The 27,591-nt window shown below is 36.6% G+C and overlaps 1 protein-coding gene across 7 annotated transcripts; it reads left to right on the top strand.

The window, feature by feature from the left end:
• Positions 1 to 1,163: 1,163 nt before the first annotated feature.
• Positions 1,164 to 22,203, top strand: LOC133532506 (GATA zinc finger domain-containing protein 10). 7 transcript variants are annotated; one of them, XM_061871217.1, is made up of 7 exons: positions 1,164 to 1,321; positions 1,478 to 1,585; positions 2,960 to 3,007; positions 4,043 to 4,190; positions 5,277 to 5,319; positions 5,705 to 5,853; positions 8,030 to 12,121. In XM_061871217.1, the coding sequence occupies exons 2-7, from the start codon at positions 1,484 to 1,486 to the stop codon at positions 8,215 to 8,217; spliced, it is 678 nt and encodes a 225-aa protein (XP_061727201.1). In that variant the 5' UTR covers positions 1,164 to 1,321; positions 1,478 to 1,483; the 3' UTR covers positions 8,218 to 12,121. The 7 variants fall into 7 exon arrangements, with proteins under 7 accessions (XP_061727201.1, XP_061727205.1, XP_061727203.1 ...); XM_061871221.1 differs by lacking the exon at positions 8,030 to 12,121 and adding an exon at positions 18,945 to 19,138 and having other exon boundaries at positions 1,191 to 1,363; XM_061871219.1 differs by lacking the exon at positions 8,030 to 12,121 and adding an exon at positions 14,631 to 14,837 and having other exon boundaries at positions 1,191 to 1,363.
• The last annotated feature ends 5,388 nt before the right edge of the window (positions 22,204 to 27,591 follow it).

Below are 27,591 nucleotides of genomic sequence, written 5' to 3'. Positions count from 1 at the left end.
CTGATTTTCTAAGTGACATACTCAGGTTTTGCCTAAACTTCAATTTTCATGGGCGATAGGTCATTTCGTTGTTCTTCTACACCGTGTTTTTATTGAATTGGGTTAACTTCGGGGTATCGCTAAGTACGTTTGAGGAAACTAAATGGCATAGTAAATTTTCAAAAAAAAAAAATGTTTTTTTGTTTTTTTTTTTACTATTTTTATTTTTATAAAAAGTAACTAAATGTTGCATATAGCGCTGTTGTAACACGGGCATTACATTTAACTCAACCAAACAATTGAAAACTGTGACATATCAATGTCATTTCGAACATCGATCGTCCGAGATAGTACTTACGTTTAGTAGCAAATGTATGAACTCGCACTAAACACTAATCAATAAGTAAACAGGCCCTAAGGCAAGTGTACACGCTCGTAAGGGCCTTATAAGATAAAAATTAATGATTGATTATCTCCGAAATGGAGTTAATTAGAATATCGGTGTCTTTGAGAAAGTAACTTAATTTAAGCTCAGGAATGCACCCTCGAAATTAACGCAAATCAAAAAAAACACGGTGTATACAGTGCACTGCCTGTTTCGAGCACATACCTAAGTCAGTCATAATACCGCTGTTGTCCTAATGCGGGTTAGTCGTAATGCGATGTAGCTTAACAGCCATTTAGTCTTAATATCCTTTAGTTCAAAAGCTGTAATGGCATGTTGATAATTAGGAACTTGACGTTTTATGTCTTGTGCGATTTAGACTTGAGAGCTACATAGGCACAATCCGTTTTAAGTAGACGGAGAACAAAGGACATCGTTCATAATTATGCAATGTTCATATAAAAATTGTCCATATGCTAAAATGTCAAACATTGAACATTTTTGGCAATAAGAGACAGTGTATTTTTTACATTTTAAATATTATTAACGATGTGCTGATATTCCGTGAAACAGAAAACTATTATTAGGCCCGACGTCGGGACTGATTTCGGGTTTGATATTGGGAAGTGTGGATGTAATTTTAATAACTTTAGTCCTAGCTAGCTATAAGAATACTTGCAATACCCTTTTCAAGGTGCCATGTGTTTCTATAATTTAAATGTAATAACTATGTACCATGGCTCGCAATAAACGATTTCTGATTGGCGCTTTACTGTAAAAAGCAGTGCGATAACAAAACGCACTAAATGTCAAATGACGTTTACGTTTGACGTGACGTGTCGATTTGTTTAAAGTTAGACTTTTGCGAAACGCTTGCGATTTCTAAATCTGCTTACATTATCAGAATACTCGATAAGCATTTTATCGCCATAATATCCACGTAGCTTACATTTATAGGTAAATCAATTAACCTCGCTTTAAGCACGGTTTAACTCAGAGGTTAGATCATAGGTTTTATTTCAAAGTTTTCACTTATAATTTCGCTTTTTATGATTAAAATAGTGAATTAAGGTGTGTCGTCAGCTTAAAATATTGTTGTTGTATACGTTTCAGGTGTGAATGATGTTGCGTTATCTAATTTTTACTGCTTTCCTGCATTGTTGCATTTCGCAACAATATCAGCAAAAGGTTGCTCCTGGGGTCCCCCCTCAGAACTATCAGGTAACTATCAGTTGCTTTACTTCCTCTTTACGTCTCCCTGCGTTTTAAATAATCTCTATTCAATGATTGTTATGTCAAGTTGGCATAATATGGGTTATCCCCATATGTTTCACTGAATTCTGATAGCAATAGAATTCAAATCTATTAATAATAGTGAAGGGAGAAGTATTCTAAGACTCAAAAAATATAGATAATTATATGAGTTATACATTTTAGGATTAAATAAGCTTATGAGTATTAGTACAGGTAAGAGATGAGAATAAATTATACTGAAGAAGTAATCCAAGTGTAGGTACTGTGATATATGTACTTGGGGTGGACTCAACTATGTACGCAAATATTATGTGGGTAATTGAGTACTTGACACATGTTGCATATAATAACAAAATTTAGCTAAATAGATAAAAAATGAGCCATCCATTATAAAAAAGTGGATTTTTAAATGATATATTGAGATTATAAAAAAATAAAAGGCTCTAAAGTAATATATTTTTTTTTTACTTTTAAAAGAAAATGGTACCATTTGATTCATTACATTTTATTGAAAAAAAGCTGTATGACAACTATATACATAAATGTAATAATCAGGGTCAAAATAGCAATTTTATTAATCTTCCATACATTTAGAACAGATTAATGTAATGTGACGTCACATTACAATATAATTTTGTTAGAGGCATTTCAATTGTCGAATGTGAGCATCAATCTTTAACTCTCATTTTTGACCTTTGTGTTGCTTAAATGCCATGAGTCCTATATAGACATTTGATCCTCACGAAAATCAAGATTGATTGACATTATTTACAAAAAACTGTCAAGTGTTTATTCCTGAACTTATTTTCACCCAATTGGCTGGGTATTTGGGTGAAAATCAGTTCAGGAATAAACACCATATGAGCAACACCATGTTGTTTAGGTTCCTTAGTGCAATTATTTAGGTTGTGTTAACAGTTCTAATGTTACCAGATAAAAAAAACGCACAAACAAATAACTTGTTACAAATAACATTATTAGCATTTTAAATGAAACAGTAAAGTGACTCGTATGTATAATTTGAGTATTCTTTATTTTATGATGAAATCAATATCAATGTTATGTTATATTTTCTATATTCATGATTTAAGATTTGTCTAGCTTGTATTTACTTGTATTTTTATTCCTAGAATGTAAATATTTAAGCAGAATTGAATAAGACTTTTTCTTAAATGCAATGAAATTTAAGGGTAAAGGGTAAATTAAGTAATTTTTGTAGTTTATTTTTACTATAGTAAAATTTATATTAGGTGATTTTTTGCTAGAGGCAAAAGACAGACCCACCCTCATTCAGTATAGGTTAGTAAAATTTATTGTTTCATTTTTTTATTAATATTTCAGAATTATCAACAACCACCACCCCCGCCACCACCTCAAGGTCATCAGCAGGTAAAAAATTCATTGACAACATTTACTCACTGAATAATAAGCTTTATTCAATGGATCTTAATAATAAGATCTACCATACTTAGTTAACACTCAGCTCAATAACTTTGATAATCTTCTTCTTCAGTCAATCACTCAATGCTGAGCATTGTGACATCATGTCCTTCTTTTGAAGACCAGGTTCCTCCAAAGGCTTCTATTCCTCGCCAAGTGCATGGCCTTGTGTAGTTTTAATTGCATAGGTGTTGTGATTTGTGCACACCATCTAGTAGGTGAGGGCCCTGAGGTCTGGTGCCTTCAACTTTGCCCATCATAATAATTCTAGACTATCCGGGGAGCGGCGTAACATATGTCCGAATTATATGAGAATTAGTTTATGGCATATTGTTGACAACCCGCGTTTAATATGTAGCTATTTTTATGCGCACCAATACTTAGTTAACTCTTAACCTAAGGGTGCGGCCAAACATGCGGCATTCGCCCAGTGCTGAACCGCTTATATCTAAGAGAAAAAAAAGGATATATTTTTAGCAAGTATAAAAAAATTGGCTGGCACATGGCAAGACCCGCATATCTGGGCGCACCCTAACAATAAATATTTGCTTTGCAACTAGTATCATTGATTCCCATGCAGGTTTGAAATCCGTGACGTGTTACAACAACGTTATCTGCAACATTTAATTACTTTTTATAAAAAAGTAAAGAAAAAACAAAAATAAATGTTTTTTGAAAATTACCTATGCCATTTAGTTTCCTTAAACGTACTTACTCATGCCCCGAAGTTAACGGAATTCAATAAAAACACGGTGTATGTATAGCATACGTTGTCATACCATACATACACCATATATTTTAAAAAAGATGCATAAAAATTACATATGACTATTGAACCAGCTCTCAAAATACCACGAGAGTTGGTTGAGAAATGAGACCTCTAGATAAGAATAAGCTGGATACAACATTTTTTCTCAAGCTTACTTCACTTTGGGCTTGCTCGGACAAAAAAAAACTGAACTAATATTTTTTATCTTTTTTTAGCAGGTCCCTCAGCAGCAATACCAGCAGCAGCAGTACCAGCCCCCACCACCGCAGCAGCAACAGTACCAGCAGCCGCCTCCGCCACAACAGCAGTACCAGCAGAATCCGCAGCAGGGGCAGATCAAAGTGCAGCATGACCACCACGGTGGTAGGTTCTGTTGATACCAGCTGCAGCATTAGCCCCCACCACTGCAGCAACAATACCAGCAGCAACCACTGCAGGGGCAGAGCAAAGTGCAGCACGATCACCACAGTGGTAAGTTCTGTTGATACCAGCTGCAGCATCAGCCCCCACCACTGCAGCAACAATACCAGCAGCAACCGCTGCAGGGGCAGAGCAAAGTGCAGCACGACCACCACGGTGGTAAGTTATGTTGATACCAGCTGCAGCATTAGCCCCCACCACTGCAGCAAGAATACCAGCAGCAACCGCTGGAGGGGCAGAGCATAGTGCAGCACGACCTCCACGGTGGTAAGTTCTGTCACTTCTGTTGATACCAACCTCATCAGCAGTACTAACACTGGTAGCAGGATTGGGTCAAAGTGCAACACAGCATCGGAATATATATAGGCTTTTATTTATATTTGACTTCGGCAAAACAGTTCATATGACCAAAGATAATAGTAGTAGTTGTAATAGAGAGGTAGATAGATATTTATTTATTGGTACTAATCATTTACTGTCAACATTAAAAAATACAATTCAGGTAAAGTCTAAGAAAAAAACGTGCCCCTTAGTTTGACATATAAAACAGATGGCGCTGTACTGCGCATATGTTTTGCTGTCACTGAATTGTCAAATGTCAACTTTTGACAATCAGAGTTACCGCAAAATGTATGGAGCCGTACAGCGCCATCTCGTTTACCTGTCAAATTCGAAGCACGAAATTGTCTTCGACTTTATACATCTTACTCAATCGATGTATCTTTGATATGAGTTACACATATCCCTTCTGAATATACCTCGCCCGCAGATTTTGTAAGCAGATTTGTTATTGTTCATTAAGTTCATTTTGAATAATGGGTTCATTCACAATCAAGCAATCACTCTTTTTAGGGTTCCGTAGCCAAATGGCAAAAAACGGAACCCTTATAGATTCGTCATGTCCGTCTGTCTGTCCGATTCTGTCACAGCCACTTTTTTCATAATGGCGGAGTCCACGAGGTTCTACAGTTCCACTAGTTAATATAGCAAGAGTAGCTCAAATGCAGTAACTGGAGCTTTTATTTTCAGAGCCACAACTGCTGAACGCTGCCAACATTCAGCATGAAAGAGAGTGAGTGTTCTTGAAAGTCGCACGCTTTTACAGCTAGGCAACCAACGCTTATCCCTCCTAATTTAATATATAATATAATAATTCAGCCTATATACGTCCCCCTGCTGGGCACAGGCCTCCTCTCATGTTCGAGAGGGCTTGGGCTGTAGTCCCTACGCAAGCCTAACGCGGGTTGAGGACTTCACATATGTCTTTGAATTTCTTCGCGGACGTACGCAGGTTTTTTTTGTAATACTCTTCGGTGGCAAACAAGCATATGGCCCGCCTGGTGGTAAGCGGTTACCGTAGCCTATGCCTGTAAGTCCAGAGGAGTTACATGCCGTTGCCGACCCTAACACTCCGCACCCTCGTTGAGCTCGCCTAATCTGTTTATGGAATAATCCAGACATATCCAAGAGCACATGGACGTGCCCATCGACACGTCCAAGATGTCCGAGCAGGAGCTGCAGTTCCACTACTTCAAGATGCACGACGCCGACAACAACAATAAGTTGGATGGCTGTGAGCTGATCAAGAGCCTTATACATTGGCATGGTGAGTACTTTAACATTTTTAATATAGGTATATTAAAAATAGTAATTATTACTTTTGAAACCAAAAGAATGTGAATGTATATCAGTGTTGGCCGAAACGTTAATGCAATTACCATTAACCATTACAAATTGAACTGTAAACTGTAGCCGTCCGTTACGGTTCAATTTGTAATAGATATGGTCAATTGCAATTGACGTTCAGCCATCAATGATCTATATATTTGTTACATATTAGCCGAATTTTATTTTTTAAAAGTGTTTTTACATAAAAAGACACGTCAAGCTTGCTTACTTTTTTTCTAATGCTATAAAAATGAAGTATAGCAACAAAATAATTGATTAAATTTTTAATCAAATATCGTTATTAAGAAGTTTACCTAACCGTACGAAATTCTAAGTCTAAAATTTATATAGACTATGTTGAATGTGGGATTTTGGGAGTTAAATATATTTGATGTTTTTTTTTCTAATTCATAGCTTATTTGAATTAAGTTTCTTTGGCCTGTTAATTTTAATAAAATTGTAACTTTGCCCAATCTGATTACTAAAAAAAAAAACTTAATAAAATAAGATACATCAATCATATTAGAACGTGCACTTTAACTCCTTAAAAATAGAGGCGAGTTTAGATTTCTGGCGAGATTAAATTAAGCGTTACATACCGTTACCGTTTCGATTACTTATGAAAGACACTTACAAATTCTATTGATTACCCAAATTACACAAATTATTTACATCTTACATAGTGAGACATTTTTAGACATCTATAATTACAAAAATACGGTTTTTTTTGCTTACATTATATTAAAACAACTACTTTTATTTATGTTTATTTGGGGTCAAAATGTTATATTTTATGTCAGCTATTTTTGGGATTAAGTGTTGGTACAGTGTTTGAATGTTAAATGTTGCCAGGGTGGGTTTCTTCATGGCTATGGCAATATGTGTTCATGGTATGTTATTAAGAAAAATATTTGGATATTGTCAATGAATGGTGGGCAAAGTCGAAATAGTTTTCTTACATTCATTTACATTGTGTAAAAAGTCTCAACTTTACTATTAAATAAAAAAATTTTTTTTTTTTGTTTGTTGAGACTTTTTATTCGCTAATAAATAGTAACAACTACTCAGTCGATTTTCGTGCCGAGTGACTTTTTTTAGATGGTGTAAAAAAGTCTCCCAGTATGTATATAAATGTTGACTTATTATCATACACCGGACTCGAAGAGGCATTTTGTGGGCACGTCAGTTAGTAACGTTTGCAAATAAATCAATACATTGTCGAGTTGTCAGAGTAAGTCAGGTATTTGTACTGAATATTTGTAACCTAGTCTTTAATCGACATCGTTCGATGCATAAAAAGTCGGTTCTGTTAGGTCGCAGTTCACCTAACAGAACCATGCAGGTTGCAGGTGTCCATGGGCGGCGGTAATCGCTTACCATCAGGTGATCCGTCTGCTCGTTTGCCTCCTCTACCATAAAAAAAAAACATCGTCCTCCTCGCTTCGCTCGTCGTCGCAACTATCTGGTCTCTGTCAAATGACTATACGTTATTGTATTTTTTTTGGCCAAATGAATGATTTAGTTAAATATTAATAGTTATAATATTAAGTACAAATATCTTACTCTGACAACTCGACAATGTATTGATTTATTTGCAAACGTTACTAACTGACGTGCCCGCAAAATGCTTCCTCGAGTGCGGTGTATGATAATAATCTTGTATAATTGTATTCTTTTGGACCCGTTTTATTATTTCGCGATAAAACTGTAAAAGTGTATCTGATTTAATAAATTGCCTATTTAGTAAAAAAAAAGCATGCCATACAATTAAATATATAAACTGAATTCGAGTAATTATTTCGAATCGCTTCCCAATGTCGAGTAATTCCGAAAATGAACTCTAATATGATCGAATTATGGGCGATTTTTGAAATAAATCTATATTCTGCTGTATTCTGTATTACCTGAATACATTTTACAAAGGGACTTCCAAAAAAGTTAAACGCGCAAAGATTTTGAACTGTCAACTTGTATAAATACCGGGTGACATTTCTACCATGACAAAAAAATTCCCTTCCTTATATACACTCGCACAATATCACCTCACCAGTAGTTGTTACTTGCTACCCTACGCTCACTCATCTGTGTCTGTCTTCTTTCTATGTACGCTACAGAACAGGGACACAAGCAACAACCCCAGCCAGGGTCACCACCGGCCGGCGAAAAGATCTTCGGAGACGATGAACTGGTCAATTTAATAGACCCCATACTAAACATGGATGACCATAATAGGGATGGGTATATAGATTATCCTGAATTCATTAGGGCGCAACAGAAGAGTCAGAATAAGGAGGGGCAATAGTATTAGACATTGCTTTTGACGATTTTAGGGTGTTTTTCCTCGTTTGAGCAGGAATTTAAAAAATAAAGAGATATCAATATATAATTACAGAGATGCAGTGCCAGTTAACGAGGTTTTAGACTCATAGTTCGTTTAAACTAAGTTTGTTTGGTAAGCGACACAGTGTGGCAGCCCTCGCTTCTAAATCGGTTCAAATAGATCGGGCCCTGTTTTTATAGCTTATTTGACCGTAACGCTTGTCTTCGAAACCCCTTGTTACGAAGCATAAGGCTCCTTTAGGTATAGAACGCCACATTCACTTAATCAAAGGTCACAAAATACATGTAGTTGAAACCTCGCTAAGGTGCATAACTTACTAAGGAGATTGCTATTCAAATTTTTATGTCTTTGGTAGCTGCTATCATTATGAAATGCTCAAATGGGGATACGACTTAAAGAACATGGTCAGTTATCGGTATCGATCAGTTTTAGGTTAGAAATCTCAAAACATAAATACATTACATCCAAGTATACTGCCTGAGCGTAATAACATTAACAACCACAGTGTTTGCCGAACGTTAATTAGAATTGACCATTAACCCTTACAAATTGAACCGTAAACTGTAACGGACGGTTACAGTTTACGGTTCAATTTGTAATGGTTATCGGTCAATTCTAATTAACTTTCGGCCAATACCGAATAACCGTATATAGTCGAAAAATTGGAACCGGTTCCGCCGTGACAGCGTGGCCTAAAATGAACGTCGGTTCGAAACCGGCCTTCACCACTTTTTCTTCAATATACTTATGGATATGACATCTGTTTTAGTTATGTAACACTTATGTGATATTCGAAAAATCTTATGAATTGTTCTTTCATACTAAAATATAAGTTTGAATCCGTTTCCCTATACAGGCTGTTTATTTAATCACCTGCAATAATTTAAATTATTAATGCAGGTGACTAAATAAACAGCCTGTATAACATACGGCTTATATATTTGGTGGCATATGTGTCTAATGAAAAAGGAGGAAATATGTAGAATAATATTACAATGACCGCAGAATAAAACACGATCAGACACAACGTATTTTTTAGGATTCAAATTTAAGACAAAAGCAAGTTATGATTGTCATACGTTAAATTTTTAGTATTGTACTCTTTGGTAATAGCTATTAGGTTGTATGTACTTTATTTTTATTAGAGATACACATATTAAATATATGTGTAAAAATAAGCGACTTTATTACTGATTGAAACTGAGTAGCAGAAAGTAGAATATGATAAACGTTAAAACAAATTTCACTATATATGGCGGCGTTCAGAAAGTTAAGTTTTTTTTCATCAATAACGTAAATGTCTCAGTTCTGGACAACGGGTGGCAAACGTGCTGTCAATTGTCTATTATTATATAGACTGATTAGTCTGTCAAACAATAGGACGTTTACCTTATGTTTTGATTAAAACAAGACGAATGTGGTCGACCATTGGAAACTTTTTAAATTTTAGAACTATTCATTCTACTTTCTGGGAACAATGACCTTCGTTTTGGAAGTATACAGCATGGCACCATTTTATAAAGCTGTGAATTTATATGCCAATTGCATAAATTTTCAGTTTACATTAGTAACTTGTGATTTTATAAGTAAAACTGACACGTAAGGATCCACATGTTTAGTAAAAATCGTACCTAAAAACAGATGTATAAAAAGAGTTTGTTTGTATATAATTGCTTGTAACACTCTTTATATTCCAAATCGTGCCAAATCTGAACGAACAAGACGTTATAAATAAATAAATAAATACTTGTGGATCTTATTATATTTAATTAACGAAATCCAGATACCGTACCTCTAATTTTTATATTTTGGTAATAATAGGATTATTTTTAAAATCCGAAGTTCTTCTAAACGTTCTTAACACCACCAAAGTATAGTGATTTTTACCGTCCTCCAGTACCCTCACCATGAGCTTTATGCGGCCTTAAACGCTAGAGACTACGTCAACTGAAGCGCAATGCATCTCGCTAGCATAGCTTGCACCAATGTCAGTACGACTGAGATGTATTGTGAGTTAATTAATTCATTCTTTCTTTTAAAATTATGGCTTCAGTCCAGTAGGACTATTTCGCCAGTATCAAGGTATTAGGAGCTTTAAATACGACTGAAATTGTACGTTTAGTACAAGACAGTGCAAGGTGATTTTATCAGCTCTTGTAAAGTGGTAGCTGGACTTTACAAGTAGCACGTGGACTATCGACCGTTGAATCCAAAATGGCGGTTAAACGCGTTTCAAGATTAATTCTCCATTCACTGCACACTACCACATTAGTTACTCATCATCATCATCAGTTGCTAGCGAATATGTCAAACTCGTGGTAAGGATACAGGACAGCAGTAATTACTTTACTTGGAGCTATTACTATACTAGCTATTACTTATATGTTTCGTAATGTAAGTGTATATATTGATAGATGTGACTGTACACTTAAAGTGTCTAATTCGAATGATCCTTCCAATTGGTTGTTTTTGTATATTTTGATTTAAACTTTCACGACGTTTACACATTTAAATTATGGAAACAGGACTTAATCGCGCCATTAGTATATGTAAGTGGAAACGAATATCGTCAGTCGCAGTCTAGTGCGCAAAACGTTCAAGTTAATAAACAAGACCAAGTGCGGGTAGTTCGAAAAACTCGCGCGGCCAAAATATGTTGATGTCAACTTTAGCCAGTCTTCTCCGAGACCACGGGGACAACGCCGTCCTCGCAACATTGGAATTTCAAAACTTTATACGTGATTAAGTCCCGTTTATATAATTTAATGATTTGTATATTTTGTTATGTTATTCATTCTTTAGTTTTTTAACAGTCAGTGACATGTCTTGAGTAGCATTATAGGAACTGTCCGCTTTTTTTAATAGATTATCTGCTGATCGATATTTTGGAATTGTTCTATAAATCGGTTTCCGATTTTATTCCTTTTGAAAATTGATTCGTTCAATCGACTCGACATGCATTATTTTTTACTTTATTTGTCGACTATCGGTTAATCGATTATTCCGATGTTCAAAATTGTTCGATTAGCGTTTTTTTTTTTCTATATAAAAATTGATTAATCGATTTTTTATCGAAAATTTTAAAACAAACACTGACCGTCAGAAAACTAAATTAGCCATGTGGGTGCTTTTTGATCTTCTATAAATCTCTATGCTTAGTAAAAAACAATTACGTAATATTTCTGTTCCGTTTCTAAGCTACGGGTACCGCTTCCTAAACACACAGACTGTACAGTGTTTACTTTCATTATGATATATAAATACATTTTTTTAAATCACTTCCTTCCAATACATTTTTTTATTGTTTATTACTAAGCGTGTATATCTTCTATCTTCACTATTTTATTGATAGAGTTAAGTAAGTACTTAATACTACTTAAATTAAATAAATTATCTGTTCTATATTTTTAAGAAATCATAGAAATACACATAATTTAATGTCTATTGCAAATCCCAATCAACGAATATAAGTCAGACTCGGGTATTTCAATTCGTTTTTGATAATTTACAGTGTACAAAATATATACTTAATCCTGTAGTAAATATACAACTGTACCGGATTAATTAGAACTTATTAATTGTCTAATTGTACAAATATAACGAGTGAGATATCGTAGAGTTTGACTACCTAGTTGATTGAACTTCAGGGTACATTTATGGCTTTCCATCTGAGAAGGGTCCTTATGTTAAGCTTCATGTGCAGAAGGACTCGTCTCTGATGGAAACTACATTTAATTATGTAAGCTCTACTCGAAATATTCCGAATGAAACTCAGCATTTCCTTGCTTTCTCAAATATACTATTTTTTATTACTTTTGTCGTTATTTTAAGTGATGGATTTTAAATATACAACATTGAAACGTTACTCCATTTTTTATTTTCATTCATGTTGTTATTTCTTTCTAAGATTCTCAGAATTCTGTAATCAGTTTTAACATATGCCTAATATGCTAACATGACAGTTTTGACTCTAACCACGTAAATTATGCAAAAAATTGGCAGTAAGAATGCATCCCCATGTAGAGCGTGGGCAAATAAGAAGTATAGATTTTGTTTTAAATTTTAACTATAGTAAGTTCAAAAAATATTAAGTATTGTTTTAAAAATATATTATTCAGGGTTGGCAAATACATGCGGAACATAATGTCTGACATATGTCCACCACTAACAGCAGGCAAATGTGAGCTCTTATCATCACCAATTTCAGCATATTTTCGCACATTTTCGGCGTTATCTTAGTACATTTGTGTCGGATGGTCGGTGTTAACTGTTTAAATTTTATCAGCTTGTTAGCATAGACACGTTATTTTAGATAGCCCCACAGAAATAAGTCAGGAGCTGTAAAATTTGGGGAATTTGGGTGCCAATCCCTGTCACTTTCTAGAAATTAATCGAGCAAACAACGTGTTTTAAACAACACAAACATTTTAGAAAGAATTGCTTGCTGCTAGAGGAGTAGACATTTGGCAGGAATTATCTTCTGTATACAATTGCCAACCCTGAATAATATATTTATGAAAAAATATTTAATACATTTTGCACTTAATATAATTAAAATTTAGAAACAAAGTGTATCACTCTTATTTACCCACTTACTTGTCATAGGCATGAAAACTTTGCGTAGTCCAACTCTAGATTCTTCCAATTTGTCTGGTTATTCCCTCTAGTTATCACCAAGTTGTTACCAGTGGTAGGGATTTTTTTCTAGTAGTTACCATTTATAGAAGGTGGGAACTAATGGGAATAAATTTTAGTACAATACATATTCACAAAAAAGGTACCGCTTTTGTATCAATACGAGTATGTACGAGTATTGTACATTTTGTGGTAAATTGTCTAATCGAATTGTGATTTTTAGTATCTGTGTTATAAAAGCAGCTTAGTTAAAGAAGGCTCAATTCTAGCCTTGGCTGCTTGAGGCTTGGTTTAACCCTAAATCAGCATAATATAAATTGTAACCAATGTTGGCTGAACGTTAATTAGAATTGACTAGTAACCATTACAAATTGAACCGTAACGGACGGTTACAGTTTCCGATTCAATTTGTAATGTAATGGTCAATTCTATTTAACGTTCGGCCACCACTGATTGTAACACATATTTATTGACTTGTAGTCTGTAATATGACTAAAGAATAAAAAAGTCTCAACGGGTACTTTTTATTCTCCGATCGAAACTGAAGATCCGGTTTTGTTCTAGTTTCGGTCGAAACCGAAACTTTGGCCGAAACATATGATTTTTATGGCGAAATCGAAACTGGTCGGGAAATACACACTAGTACCTACTTATACGTGTAACCTTCGTTGCTATAATATTAACCTTTTCACTACACCAACTGGTAAAGGCTCTCTTGATTTTTCAAAAACGAATGAGAAAGTTGCATTTTATCCACATGTGGGGCAAAGTAATCAGATGCAAATTTTGAGCCGTTTCCTTATGTTAGCTGGTAGAATTGACTTTTAAATGATGATTTTGGATGATAAATGTTTAATTAAGTTCATTTGGATTTGATTTGGTTTGTTTTTTTTTGGTATTTCATAGTTAGTATTTTCCTCGCGTTGGTGTGGTGAAAAATGTTGTGTTTCACTCGGAGGCAAAGTTTGTTTAACCCTCGTGCCTTGAAACCCTCGCAACGCTCAAGATTCCGCTTCACGAACAGTGGTTACCGCTACGCTCGTGGTTCAATTTTGGAATCTTTCGCTTGCTCGGGTATCAATATTAGCACGAGCGGTAAAACAACAACTTTTCCCCCTCGTAAAACAAATAACTGTTTCGCCGCCATGTCAATCAAGTAATAAAGTGTCATCAACGCCAAGCCACAAATTACGTAAACTACATACCCGCCCATGGCAACCCGTGTACCATGTCTAGTCGTGGCGTGTGGGGCACGAAATGTACTGACTTTATATCAAGTCAATGGCGGCGAAAAGGTTAAAGATTTTCTTCATAATGTAAACTATCCATATATGTATGTAATATATTATGTTCTCTTTCTTTGGGATATTGTATTGTGTACCTATTGTATCGTATATAATTTTAGGATGCTCAAACTTCGTTGGCGGTGTATTCCCTTTTCTTCCCTTTCACAAGTTCGTGGTAGGAATAAATGGGACAAAAAGTTCCATTTCTTACCTTTAGAGACAATTTGGATGGAATAATTATCCTTTGTTACGGCGGAAAAATTAATAGTTGCATGTCTTGCTTATGTATCTTCTGTTTTCTCAAAATAACTACGATACTAAGGCATTATTTGTGTGATACTCACATTATAATTACCTATCAGTACACATTGCAAACATCCAAGATAATTTATAAGTATTATCAAAGCCTACATCCATCTTATACGCTAACCGCCACGTCAAAAACGCTTACAGACGGCCACGAAGAGAAAGTAACTCACATGGATGACACGGAACTATCACTACTCATTGACATGATGATGATGAATATTGACAAGAATTTAGACGGTTTTATTGACTACCCTGAATATAAAAAGGCTTTGACGGAACCTGCGGGTAGGAAGCAGATGCAACTAAAAGATGGACGGAAGATTTCATTTTGAAAATTAAACTGAAATCATAACGTGTTGCTTTTATTTTAAACATGTTAAGCGAAAAATTCAAGATAAGTATAAAAAATTATACGTTGTCACTCGTGCCAATATCGCCAAGCTTTGAATGCGAAACAACAAAATTGTTGTTTTGTTGCATATCTCTTAGTACCTATTCGGTTCTGGATTCGATTTTAATTATATTTAAAATCAAGACGTCGATACCTAAATGAAAGGTGAGCATAACAGTACAGAAACATACATGAAAACTACCTACTTATATAAGCACTCCATTACTCCCTGATATAGCGCTCGCAACAGTGTTTAAATATCTGGAACTCATCACATCAGAATATCATGACATGTTATTTATGTCTCGTTACAAATTGTGACGATAGGATTTCTTTAAACGATGTGTTTTTTATATTATTTGTATACAAAATAAGTCATACTCATCATTTGAAGTTTCCTGGATTGAAAGAGCGCGTGATTCTGAATATAAATAAAATGTGGTATTATTTAAAGACACGCTCTTTAAGTAAATTACCATATTTATCTTGAAATTAAAAACTTAAATACTGGTTAAACATACCCGGTAATTCCTGACGTCTATAAACGCCATGGCGCCTGAACCGCCTCCTATTAACGTTATACGACGTCTTTGGCGATCAAAAAGTAACCGGTCACCCGCTTGCAGACGGACGCGAAAAGAAAGTGACCCATATGGACGACACCGAGCTGTCCCTCCTCACGGACATGGTGATGTCCAACAACGATTATAACGGAGACGGATTCATAGACTATGCGGAGTATAAGGAGGGGGTGAAAAGGACGGGAGATAGGAAGGAATTGGCGTTGAAAGATGGGCGAACGCTGACGTTTTAAGGTTTAATAAACTTTTGTTGCATGGTTTTTGTTTATTTGAAATATACTAGTAGTTCGCCCTGAACTGAGAACTCGCGGTCCCTACCAATGTATCTACACTATGGCCACTCATACTATCTTGCCAAGGAGTTGACCATCAGTACCCTCAAATAGTTTTTGGGCCTTCTACGCTCTGTTAGCTCCATATTCCGTGATCAAGCCTGCTCATGATTTAATAAGTAAAAGAAAATATACCTGGTTGTTTGCATTTTTTATACCTACCTGAGCAAATTGTGTGATGTTCCTTTTTAAAACTTAAATTGACTGCCTAGGACGAGATCCTAACATGCGGCTTTTGGGTACCTACTTACCAGCAGAGAGAGAACAATGAGAGTCTGCGGCGAGTCTGTGTACCAGTATTGACCGAACGTCAAATTCCAATTATATTGTTAATTCCAATTATTCTAATTATAGAATTGACAGTTAACCATTACAAATTGAACCGTAAAATGTAACCGTCCGTTACGGTTTACAGTTCAATTCGTAATGGTTAATTTTCAATATTTTCAATTCTAATTAACGTTCGGCCAACACTGCTGTCTACAGTCAAGTGTAAAAATATGGGTGCACACAAGTTGCTCAAAAACATGTCCCATAGCTCTTATGTTGGCGAATTAAGAGCTAAGGGACATAGTAGTAGCGTGGACCCATAATTTGTCACTTATCTTAATTATTTTCTTACGTGCCTTAGGGGTGAAATTTCCTAATAAGTGTTTCAAAAATAGAGAGGCCATTAGCAGACGGGTCTGAGTAAAAATAATTTGTTCTTTAAAATTATGACTTGTATTTAGGTATATTGTAAAATTGTGGTAAAATGTATTTCTTATTCATGTTTGTGACATTTGTCACGTGCCAATCATTGTTTTCTGGAGCCAGGTACTCATCATCAGCCTATATCCGTCCCACTACTGGGAACCGGTTATCTTTTTCAGAGTCCGTCCAAGCTATCTCTGCACCGATATAGCAGCGCCAAACAGTGCCACTATACACTTTAGGTATAATGTTTATGGTTGTTTTTTCTACACTCTGCCAAGCAGAGGCGCCGTTAGGCGTGGGCGACGTGGGCCACCGCCTAAGGCCTCGCGGTCCGAGGGGCCTTCGCGCCTCAAATAAGTATAACTCGGACACAACTTAAAAATGTTCGTTATTTCTTGCGCTACCAGAGGGCCTCGCTAAATGTACCTTGCTTACATAAACTTTTGGTCTTGCCCCGCCACTGCTGTCAAGTACAGAGCTAGCTTAGACGGACGCTAGCTACCAGCGTTTCAACTCTACTGTAGAATGTGGATGGTAAGTATGTGCTTGTTATTCGGAAGCGTTATGTATGTATTGTGTATTGTACCTTGTGATGTAATTGTTTACAATACAATGCGATCTATTGATCCACAGACTCATCAGTATGAACGGTCCAACGTATTACGTTCGCCATGGAGTCAAAAATATAATGGTTTAGGTCAGTTTCGTTTCTTAATGTCTGTGTGGATAAAACCGTATGTACAACATTTTTGGTTGGGACGTCTTACGGCAATAACTCTCGTATTTCAATACTTACTTCGTTCAGCCACAGTCAGAAAACCAATAAACTTTACAGTTTGGCGGGAATAAATATGTATTATACATAAGTTTTAATTTTAATATATAAATTTAAAAAAAGGAATGTCCTCGCTCCTTCTGCTTTACCGAGTTACAATTATTTCAATTATTTATTTAATTCGAATCCACAATAGATCCATAATTGTTAGTATTTACAACAAATCTTAAAATTAATTAAGGTTAGTGACATACAAAATAATAATAATAAATCTAATAATATATCTACAAGTACAAAAAAAAATAATATAAAAAAAAAATATAACTAGGCAATCTAGATGCACCACTTCTCAGCATCTGTGGCTGCCACATGCAGTCCATTCCAGTGCATGAGCAGTGGTGCATCTATCTTAGTTACCGACCTTCTGTAATTGTAGTATGTCAAACGCAAGAGTTAGAAGCGACGAAAGACGAGTTAAAAGGTCTTCGCGAACGCGAAAAGTAACTAGTTTCAAAAAGTAGTTTAATTTTCGTCGGCAGAAAAATAGAATTTTGAAACGTTTCTGCTTACGCTTTGAACGCCATGAACCTAGAAATGTACGAGTATGTAATGGAGCGACTAAGGTGCTCAAAAATATCTGAACACGCACTCTAATGCAAACAATAAACAACAAAAAAACAATAGATGAGTGTTGAGATATTTGTGAGCACCTTGGCCGCTCCGAGATATCTGATGTCGACTGTACCTATTGCCGTCGTAGCGCTAATGGGCCAATTACATCCACACTTCTCGGTGTCTTAAATTGTTGAGCAATCTAGGGTTTAGTTTATATTGGTGATGTCATAGCGTAAATATTAATAACCAAATTAGCTTGAACCGTCGTTAAAGTGTGTAATCTAATCGTACCGTGCAGGTACGTACATAGGTTCTGTAATACAAAATACGCTGCAGTACGTAGGTACAGAAAACGTTATTTTGACAAACGTTGTACAAGTGTCCGAAAGTGTGAGTGTTGCTAAGTACGAAATCCCTACTTGAATCTAGGGTAAGTGCTGTTTTGTATATATTTGTGTTGTTTTTTTGATATATCTACTATAAGAAATTAAACGATGACGTAGGCGATACCTATGTGAAATCACCAAGGATTTAGTCGAGTGGAGTCGTGGGGAGAGGCTTACTCGCCAAAAAAATTGAATAAAATGGAGCCACTCGACTAAATCACTGACTAATCTACTCGACCAAATTTTTGGTGTACTGGCACGTAATACTCTCGCCACTCGCCTCAAGTAGTCCGAACTAGGCTATACAACGACCTCAAACCTCAACTTTTTTTTTATTACGAAAAGGTAAGCACTTGATCACAATCTCACCTGATGGAAAGTGGCGATGCAGTCTAGGATGGAATAGGCAGGTGATACTTCAGCCTTAGACTCAATACCTCTACTCCTATTAATAAATCTCGCTCTTATTAACCCATTGAACGCCACGCTAATCCTGTGCGGTACTCCATCAGAATGTACAAAGGTTGATATTGGGCCACGCGCGTCAGTTGCCATTTTGGCGGGCAGAGAGTTGTTACTCTTTGATGCATATTCAGGATCTAAATTCACAAGTGACTGCGTTGACCAGGTGGTGGTAGGTAATATGATATGGTGGTCAAGCGTTGAATAATTATGATTCCAGGTCAAGTGGACAAAAACCACGCGACTTATACGGACAAACAGCTTGAAGATCTGCTGGAGCACGTGTTGAAGTACACGGACATAAACAAGGACGGATATGTCGACTACCTAGAGTACCGGGTTAGCAGCTACAAGGCCAAGTCTAAGAAGCAGGAGGCTCAGAAGGCAGACGGAAAGTAGTGATACTGTAGAAAAAGTCGTAGATATCAAAGGGACAAAAACATCAACGAGCTTGTTTTTACTGAAAAGGAAGCTCGTCGATGTCTTTTGTTCTATCGTGTTAAGGTCAACTACGGACTGGCTGTAGGAGTGAAATTGATTTGTATTAAGTAAGAAGCAAAAGTCCTCCTTATCGTTTTTGATGACGGCGACCCTAAATAAACATTATGGACGTTGTCTAGCATGAACACTAATGTGGCTGGCCAGGCCGAACTTGCTCTTAAATACTCTATTGCACGCGTGACAATAAAGTAGGCCAGCTGCGTTTAACGTGTACACGTAGGAGGGCTTAGGTCTCTCTTTGCGTAACTGGCATAAATATAATATATACACCTAATACAACTATATTAGGTGCGACCAACCGCGAGCATGATGCGAACTCGTCAACCAATCGCGTTATGGCGTTAGACTGCACGATTGGCTCAAATTCGTGTGCGTGACACCGCTGTACTGGCTCCATTCTTATTGCCCGTAAGGCCGGTCCTTAGATATATGTCAATGAGAATAACTAAAACGGTAGTTCACATCACGATATATTTCATATGTATGATTTTTTTTTTCGTCCGATGCTGGTATTTATTATAATTAGAATGTAATCCTTCTTGAAGTCGATTTTTTGTCACAACACAACCTTGTTTTTTTTCAGCCATAAATTTAGGAGGTAATCATTTATTATGTTTTATTAAAATACTAATATATATTCACTTGAAATATAAACGTGTAAATGTTCCCATTTTCTTGGTTTTATTTCATAATTTAAATAATTTGTTTTTGTCTACAGATATTAAGGTAAGAACAATACAATTTTTACTTATAGTTAGTCGTGTATTTTTCTTTTATTTCGTTAAGCAGTACTTACTATAGTTAAAATAGAAGCAAATCCACTACCACTACCCCCACCTGGACCACCATTACCACCACTACCCTCACCCCCCCTACCCCCTAGCACTACCCCTACCACTTTATCTGAGTCAATTCATGAGTGGTAGGAAAAATTTAATCAAAGTCAATTTTACCTTGTGTGATTTAACCCTTTGAACGCGAAGAACGCTTCTATACGTTATGGGATACGCTGACATTCATAGTAGTATCAAGGTGAGAACAGTGGCTCACTCTCTCGAGAGGCTATTTGGTTCCCTGCTAACACAGCAGGAACATTCAGTAATTGAACAAATTGAAATTATTCTAACACACGACTCACGAGGGTGCTACAGTTAGATATAGAACGATATTTGTGCTTCTGAGCCACTGTTCCCGCCTTGACCTTAACCTTTTTGCACCGAACGCACATCAATATTAGGGATATAACATATTTTATAACACATTTTGTTTCCCCAGGAGCTGACGGCGTAAAAGTCGAGAGCCAGATGGTGTATTCAGACGACGATCTGGCTCAGATTGTGGAGGGGGCACTGGATCAGGCAGACAAGGACAACGATGGTTTCATCACCTACGCCGAGTTTAGAGCTGTGGCCTCCCCACATTAAACGCTGCTATTCTGAATTAGATATAAAAAAACTAACTTCTATAGGTAAAAACGTTAGCTAAAGCTCTTGCTTGCAGTTTTATAGAGTTAAAAAGGGTATTAAATAAAATTACATTGAGAGTTAGGTACAATTATTCATAACAAGAGAACAAAATTAGTTTTTGCTGCGAGTACCGATTTTGAATCCCGAGCAAGCGGAAGATTCTAATTCGATTCTATTTACATGCGGCATTAGCTAAGTTTTTGTATCTGTAATTTTAGGTTTGTTAAACTGATTGTATTTTGTTATTAGGAACAAGATCTTGACAATAAGACTCGATAATTTTAAGAATTTTTATACTCTTTCATCTGCAAGTACCTACGATATTTAGTAGGTAGCATAGTGGCATAAAAAATAAAGGTGTCGGATAAGTACTGGTTCCCAAGGCTCGGAAAACGGTTGAAATTCCAAACCGTTATCATGTATTGGCACAAAACCTTTTAATTTCGGTTTCGTTCGAAAAACCGTTATTTTAGACCGGTTTTAATGACAATTGTTTTTGTCAAATTAACCGGCGTAGAGCAATAAAAGCCGGTTTCTTTCTATGTTTACGTGGCACACCACCAGGCCGGCCGGCCTTTCCATCGTTCGTCGAATAAACCGTTTTTTTTAGGTTACAATAAAGTTCTTAAAACGTTCGCGTTCTTATAAGTTACGGTTTTTACCGGTATTTTATAAATCGGTTCCGAGCCTTGGTTTTGACAGAGTCTTTGGTCAGATATTTGTGAACACTTTGGCCGCTCCGAACTATCTGTTGTAACCTCAAGTTGACATTTCACATTAATTATATTATACGTACAATTTATGACAATTCCATACAATACAACGTAATTAGTGTAACTAAGTTCATGACATGCAACGAGAACTTGAGGGCCAATTACATCCACACTAAATCAGGCCTGATGTCGGGCCCGAGTAAGAGTATTTTTCCGTTTCACCAAATATCAGCACATCTTTTACAATATTTGACATGTAAAAATACTTTACAGTACATATGGGGCTACTTTATAGCACTAGTGCGAGAAGTAGCATATTACGTTACTGTGTCGAACATTTAAAGGGCCATATGTACTGTAAAACGTTGTACGATACATGTGCGAATAGGTAATTCGCAACTCGTGTCGATTTAAAACACTCCCTTCGGTCGTGTTTTAATTTATCGCCACTCGTTTCGAATTTCCTATTTTTCGCACTTGTATCGTAATGTACTATTGTCTCTAATTGCCAAAAATGTTCAATGTTTGATATTTTTGCACATTGAACCATTTATTTACGTTTCAAATATTGTTAACGATGTGCTGATATTCCGTAAAAGGGAAAACTATTATCAAGCCCGACATCGGGCGGGACCGACTCCGTGCCATGTAATTGGCCCTTTCGGTAAAAATTCCGGTCTTATTAAAACGAAGAAACTTAAAACACGGCATGAATATAAAAGTAATGAATCTATGTCTAATATTATATAATTTTCGTTGCTAAAAATGTAATACAAAGAAATTAAAAGCGTAAACTCGATTGTATTATTGTGATTACCTTTATAATGATTTTAGTGATTAAGAGGTGTAATAATGTAAAACGAAACAAAAAGTATAAATAACTGTTGTTTATATATCAAAATAAGTTTAAAATATAGTTCCTAGCGCCATCTAGTACAGGCATGTAACAACATATGTCTATGGTAATATCTGTTCTTATGAAATAAAATCCCGTTACTTGTCAACCGTCATCCGTGTGTTTCATTACTTTCTTTAGAGGTTATGGGCGTTTTCCCGTATTTTTAATAAAAAATATTAGTAATTGTTAGTGTTTTTTCGTGTTTAGTGCGTGAAAATGAGTTCTAATTTTCTGACGAACGTGCCAAAGCTTAAGGGTCGCGAAAATTACGACGATTGGGCGTTCGCAGTAGAAAATTTGCTGATACTTGAAGGCGCGAACAAGTATCTGAAGGAAGAACCTCCAGCAGACGGGACTGCAATAACAGCAGCAGCAGACACTGCAGACGCAAAAGCACGAGCAAAACTGATTTTGACGATTGATTCATCGTTATTTGTGCATATAAAGAATGCAAAGACCACGAAGCAATTGTGGACAACGTTGAAGACTTTGTTCGACGATTCAGGATTTTCGCGGAGGATTACTTTGCTTCGTCATTTAATATCCATCAGACTGGAAAACTGTGATAATATGACGAATTATGTGACACAAATAGTTGAAACCTCGCAGAGATTATCCGGTACAGGTTTCGAAATCAATGATGAGTGGGTAGGTTCATTGATGCTTGCTGGTTTACCAGAACGATTTATGCCTATGATTATGGCTATCGAGCACTCTGGAATCAGTATAACGGCAGATTCAATTAAAACCAAATTACTCGATATGGAATCAAGTCAAGTAAGTGAAACGGAATGCAATTCAGCATTAGTTGCAAAAAGTTATTTGAAGAAGAAGTACAGCAACACTAGCAAGCATAGACAACAAACCTCTCAAACGTCAAACTCAAATGTAAACACGAAGAACATAACCTGTTATAAATGTAAAAACGCAGGCCATTATCGAAGCCAATGTCCACTGTTAAATGAAAAAACAGAAAAGAAAAAGCAGACTAACGCGTTTAGCGTTGTTTTTCTTAGTGGAGACTTCAATAAAAGCGATTTTTATGTGGATTCCGGTGCGAGTCAGCACTTTACGGCGAATGAAGCTTGGCTGCAAAATAAAGAGTTTTCGCCGGATATTCCAGACATAATTGTAGCAAATAATACGAAAGTACCTGTTTTGTGTTCCGGAGATATGGAAATTACGACAAGTCACGGATACGAAGTGAACGTGAAAAATGTCCTGTGCGTGCCAGACCTTACGACTAACCTACTATCGGTCAGTGAATTGACCAAAAATGGAAATAGTGTACATTTTGGTCGTAAAAAATGTTTGATTCGCAACAAACTAGGCGAATTAGTTGCAGAAGCAGACCTAGTCAATGGTGTTTACAAGTTAAAACTAAAAACAACACCAAGCTGTATGCTATCATCGTCAACAGCTGATGGTCAGACCTGGCACAGCCGTCTGGGTCATATAAATGCCAGTGATTTAAACAGGATGAAGCGCGGATTAGTGGACGGAATAGATTTCCCTGGAACATTCACGGGTAGTAAATTAAACTGTGAAGTGTGCTGTGAAGGAAAACAGTCAAGGTTACCCTTCTCACCAGGCACAAGAGCCACAGAGATCCTTCAAGTTGTTCATAGTGACATCTGTGGTCCTATGGAAAAAAACTCAATTGGTGGTGCAAGATTTTTCATCATTTTTGTTGATGATTTTACCAGAATGACTTTCATTTATTTCCTTAAAGCAAAGAGTGAAGCATTAAGTTATTTTAAGGAGTTCAAGTCTATGGTGGAAAACAGTCAGAACAAGAAAATAAAATTTTTAAGAACGGACCAAGGCCGTGAGTACTGTAGTAAAGAATTTGAAGATTTCTTAAAGAATGAAGGTATAGTGCACCAGAAAACCAACCCCTACACAGCAGAGCAGAATGGTCTCAGTGAACGAAGCAACCGTACGATCGTGGAACGAGCAAGGTGTCTTTTGTTTGAAGCCGGCCTAGACAAGAAATTCTGGGCAGAAGCTGCTAATACTGCCGTATACATAAAGAACCGATCAGTAGCATCGGGGATAGATAAAACTCCTTACGAGATGTGGACAGGAAGAAAGCCTAATTTAGAAGGTTTGCGCATCTTTGGTAGCCCTGTCATGGTACACATCCCGAAAGAAAAAAGGACGAAATGGGACAAAAAGTCCAAGAAGCACATACTTGTAGGATTTCCTGAGAACATAAAAGGCTACAGAGTTTATGATCCAGTAAAGAATCAGATCACAACAAGTCGAGATGTAGTGATTCTAGAGAAGAAAAAGAATGAGGATACAGTCACAGTATGTATAGAAAACACAGATTCAGTGGGGGAGTTGACAGAGGAATCTGTGGTTAAATTAGAGCCAATTAACCAGCCTAACTCCAGTGACTCTGAATCAGAGTACCTCGAAGTGGATGATGGTGATCAACATGAAGAGGAAGGACAGCAGCAGTCTTTAGAAGGTGTACCTCATAGAATAGATGCTCTGTCACAATTGACATCTGAAAATCAGCAATTGTCTTCAGAAAATGCTTCACCAAGAAGAGTGGACGTCACAGAAAGATTGACCAAGAAACCTGAACGATTGAGGAAGAAACCTGAACGTTATGGTTTTGCAAATACATGCACCAGCACCTATGTGGGAGAAGACGAGATGACATATGCAGACGCTATCAGTGGACCTGAGAAACAACAGTGGTTGCAGGCGATGGCAGATGAACTGCAGTCTTTTGAGGACAACGAGGTATGGGAAGTTGTCGATGCCCCAGATAACGCGAGTGTTGTGCAGTGTAAGTGGGTCTTAAAAAAGAAACGTGATTGTGACAATAGAGTGAGATATCGTGCGCGGCTAGTAGCTAAAGGTTTCACACAAAAGCTTGGTGTGGACTATCAAGAAACCTTTTCCCCTGTAATTAGGCACTCAACTTTGCGGTTACTGTTTGCTTTAAGTGTGCAGTTAGATATGGACAGGGACTGAAAAGGTACCCTTAAAAACGGTTTTGACCGGTCTTTTTAAAGGGTACCCGACCGTTAAACTAGCATTTCGGTACCGATATCAACGCTTTGGGTATCCAAATAAGCTTCCGACCAAACGGTACCGTTAAATAAAAGTACCTTTAAAACCATTTTGAAACGGTACCCGACCGCTGAAATAGCATTACGGAAGCGGTATCAATACTTTAGGTATCCAAACAAGCTTCCGTTCAAACGGTACCCTTAGACTTTAAAACAATTTTGAAAGGGTACCCGACCGTTAAAATAGCATTCCGGAAGCGATATCAATACTTTGGGTATCCAAACAAGCTTCCGTCCAAACGTTACCCTTAAGTAAAAGTATCTTGCCACGCGATCGGATACCCCAATACAAACCGGTCACTCAATTTGAATGATCGTCCGCCATCTTGGATTTGGGCATTTAAGCTCAGATTCAAATGTAAATCGATATCTGAGGATCCCAGAGGACCTTTATTATGATTCCGAGGTCAATTTTTTAGAAAACGCACGCCATTTTAAATTTCGGCATTTAAGCTCAGATTGAGATGAAAATCGATATCTGAGGATCCCAGAGGACCTTTATAATGATTCCGAGGTCAAATTTTTAGAAAACGCACGCCATTTTAAATTTCGGCATTTAAGCTCAGATTGAGATGAAAATCGATATCTGAGGATCCCAGAGGACCTTTATTATGATTCTGGGGTCAAATTTTTAGAAAACGCACGCCATTTTTGTTTTCGGCATTTAAGCTCAGATTGAGATGAAAATCGATATCTGAGGATCCCAGAGGACCTTTATTATGATTCCGAGGTCATTTTTTTAGAAAACGCACGCCATTTTAAATTTCGGCATTTAAGCTCAGATTGAGATGAAAATCGATATCTGAGGATCCCAGAGGACCTTTATAATGATTCCGAGGTCAAATTTTTAGAAAACGCACGCCATTTTAAATTTCGGCATTTAAGCTCAGATTGAGATGAAAATCGATATCTGAGGATCCCAGAGGACCGTTATTATGATTCCGAGGTCAAATTATTAGAAAACGCACGCCATTTTTGATTTCGGCATTTAAGCTCAGATTGAGATGAAAATCGATATCTGAGGATCCCTGAGGACCTTTATTATGATTCTGAAGTCAAATTTTTAGAAAACGCACGCCATTTTTGTTTTCGGCATTTAAGCTCAGATTGAGATGAAAATCGATATCTGAGGATCCCAGAGGACCTTTATTATGATTCTGAGGTCAAATTTTTAGAAAACGCACGCCATTTTTGTTTTCGGCATTTAAGCTCAGATTGAGATGAAAATCGATATCTGAGGATCCCAGAGGACCTTTATTATGATTCCGAGGTCAAATTTTTAGAAAACGCACGCCATTTTTGTTTTCGGCATTTAAGCTCAGATTGAGATGAAAATCGATATCTGAGGATCCCAGAGGACCTTTATTATGATTCTGAGCTCAAATTTTTAGAAAACGCACGCCATTTTTGTTTTCGGCATTTAAGCTCAGATTGAGATGAAAATCGATATCTGAGGATCCCAGAGGACCTTTATTATGATTCTGAGGTCAAATTTTTAGAAAACGCACGCCATTTTAAATTTCGGCATTTAAGCTCAGATTGAGATGAAAATCGATATCTGAGGATCCCAGAGGACCTTTATAATGATTCCGATTCCGAGGTCAAATTTTTAGAAAACGCACGCCATTTTAAATTTCGGCATTTAAGCTCAGATTGAGATGAAAATCGATATCTGAGGATCCCAGAGGACCTTTATTATGATTCTGAGGTCAAATTTTTAGAAAACGCACGCCATTTTTGTTTTCGGCATTTAAGCTCAGATTGAGATGAAAATCGATATCTGAGGATCCCAGAGGACCTTTATTATGATTCCGAGGTCAAATTTTTAGAAAACGCACGCCATTTTAAATTTCGGCATTTAAGCTCAGATTGAGATGAAAATCGATATCTGAGGATCCCAGAGGACCTTTATTATGATTCTGAGGTCAAATTTTTTGAAAACGCACGCCATTTTTGATTTTGGCATTTAAGCTCAGATTGAGATGAAAATCGATATCTGAGGATCCCAGAGGACCTTTATTATGATTCCGAGGTCAAATTTTTTGAAAACGCACGCCATTTTTGATTTCGGCATTTAAGCTCAGATTGAGATGAAAATCGATATCTGAGGATCCCAGAGGACCTTTATTATGATTCTGAGGTCAAATTTTTAGAAAACGCACGCCATTTTAAATTTCGGCATTTAAGCTCAGATTGAGAT

This window comes from Cydia pomonella, chromosome 27, assembly GCF_033807575.1.
Source record: "Cydia pomonella isolate Wapato2018A chromosome 27, ilCydPomo1, whole genome shotgun sequence".
Taxonomy (NCBI): Eukaryota; Metazoa; Arthropoda; class Insecta; order Lepidoptera; family Tortricidae; genus Cydia; species Cydia pomonella.
This window is presented reverse-complemented; position numbering and strand designations above follow the sequence as displayed.

Excerpts from the sequence above, each read along its gene's own strand:
- LOC133532506 (XM_061871218.1), top strand. The coding sequence starts at position 1,484 with ATGATGTTGCGTTATCTAATTTTTACTGCTTTCCTGCATTGTTGCATT. Across the intron at positions 1,586-2,959 it reads TCCCCCCTCAGAACTATCAG|AATTATCAACAACCACCACC; the intron begins GTAACTATCAGT and ends TTAATATTTCAG. Across the intron at positions 4,191-5,276 it reads GCAGCATGACCACCACGGTG|AGCCACAACTGCTGAACGCT; the intron begins GTAGGTTCTGTT and ends TTTTATTTTCAG.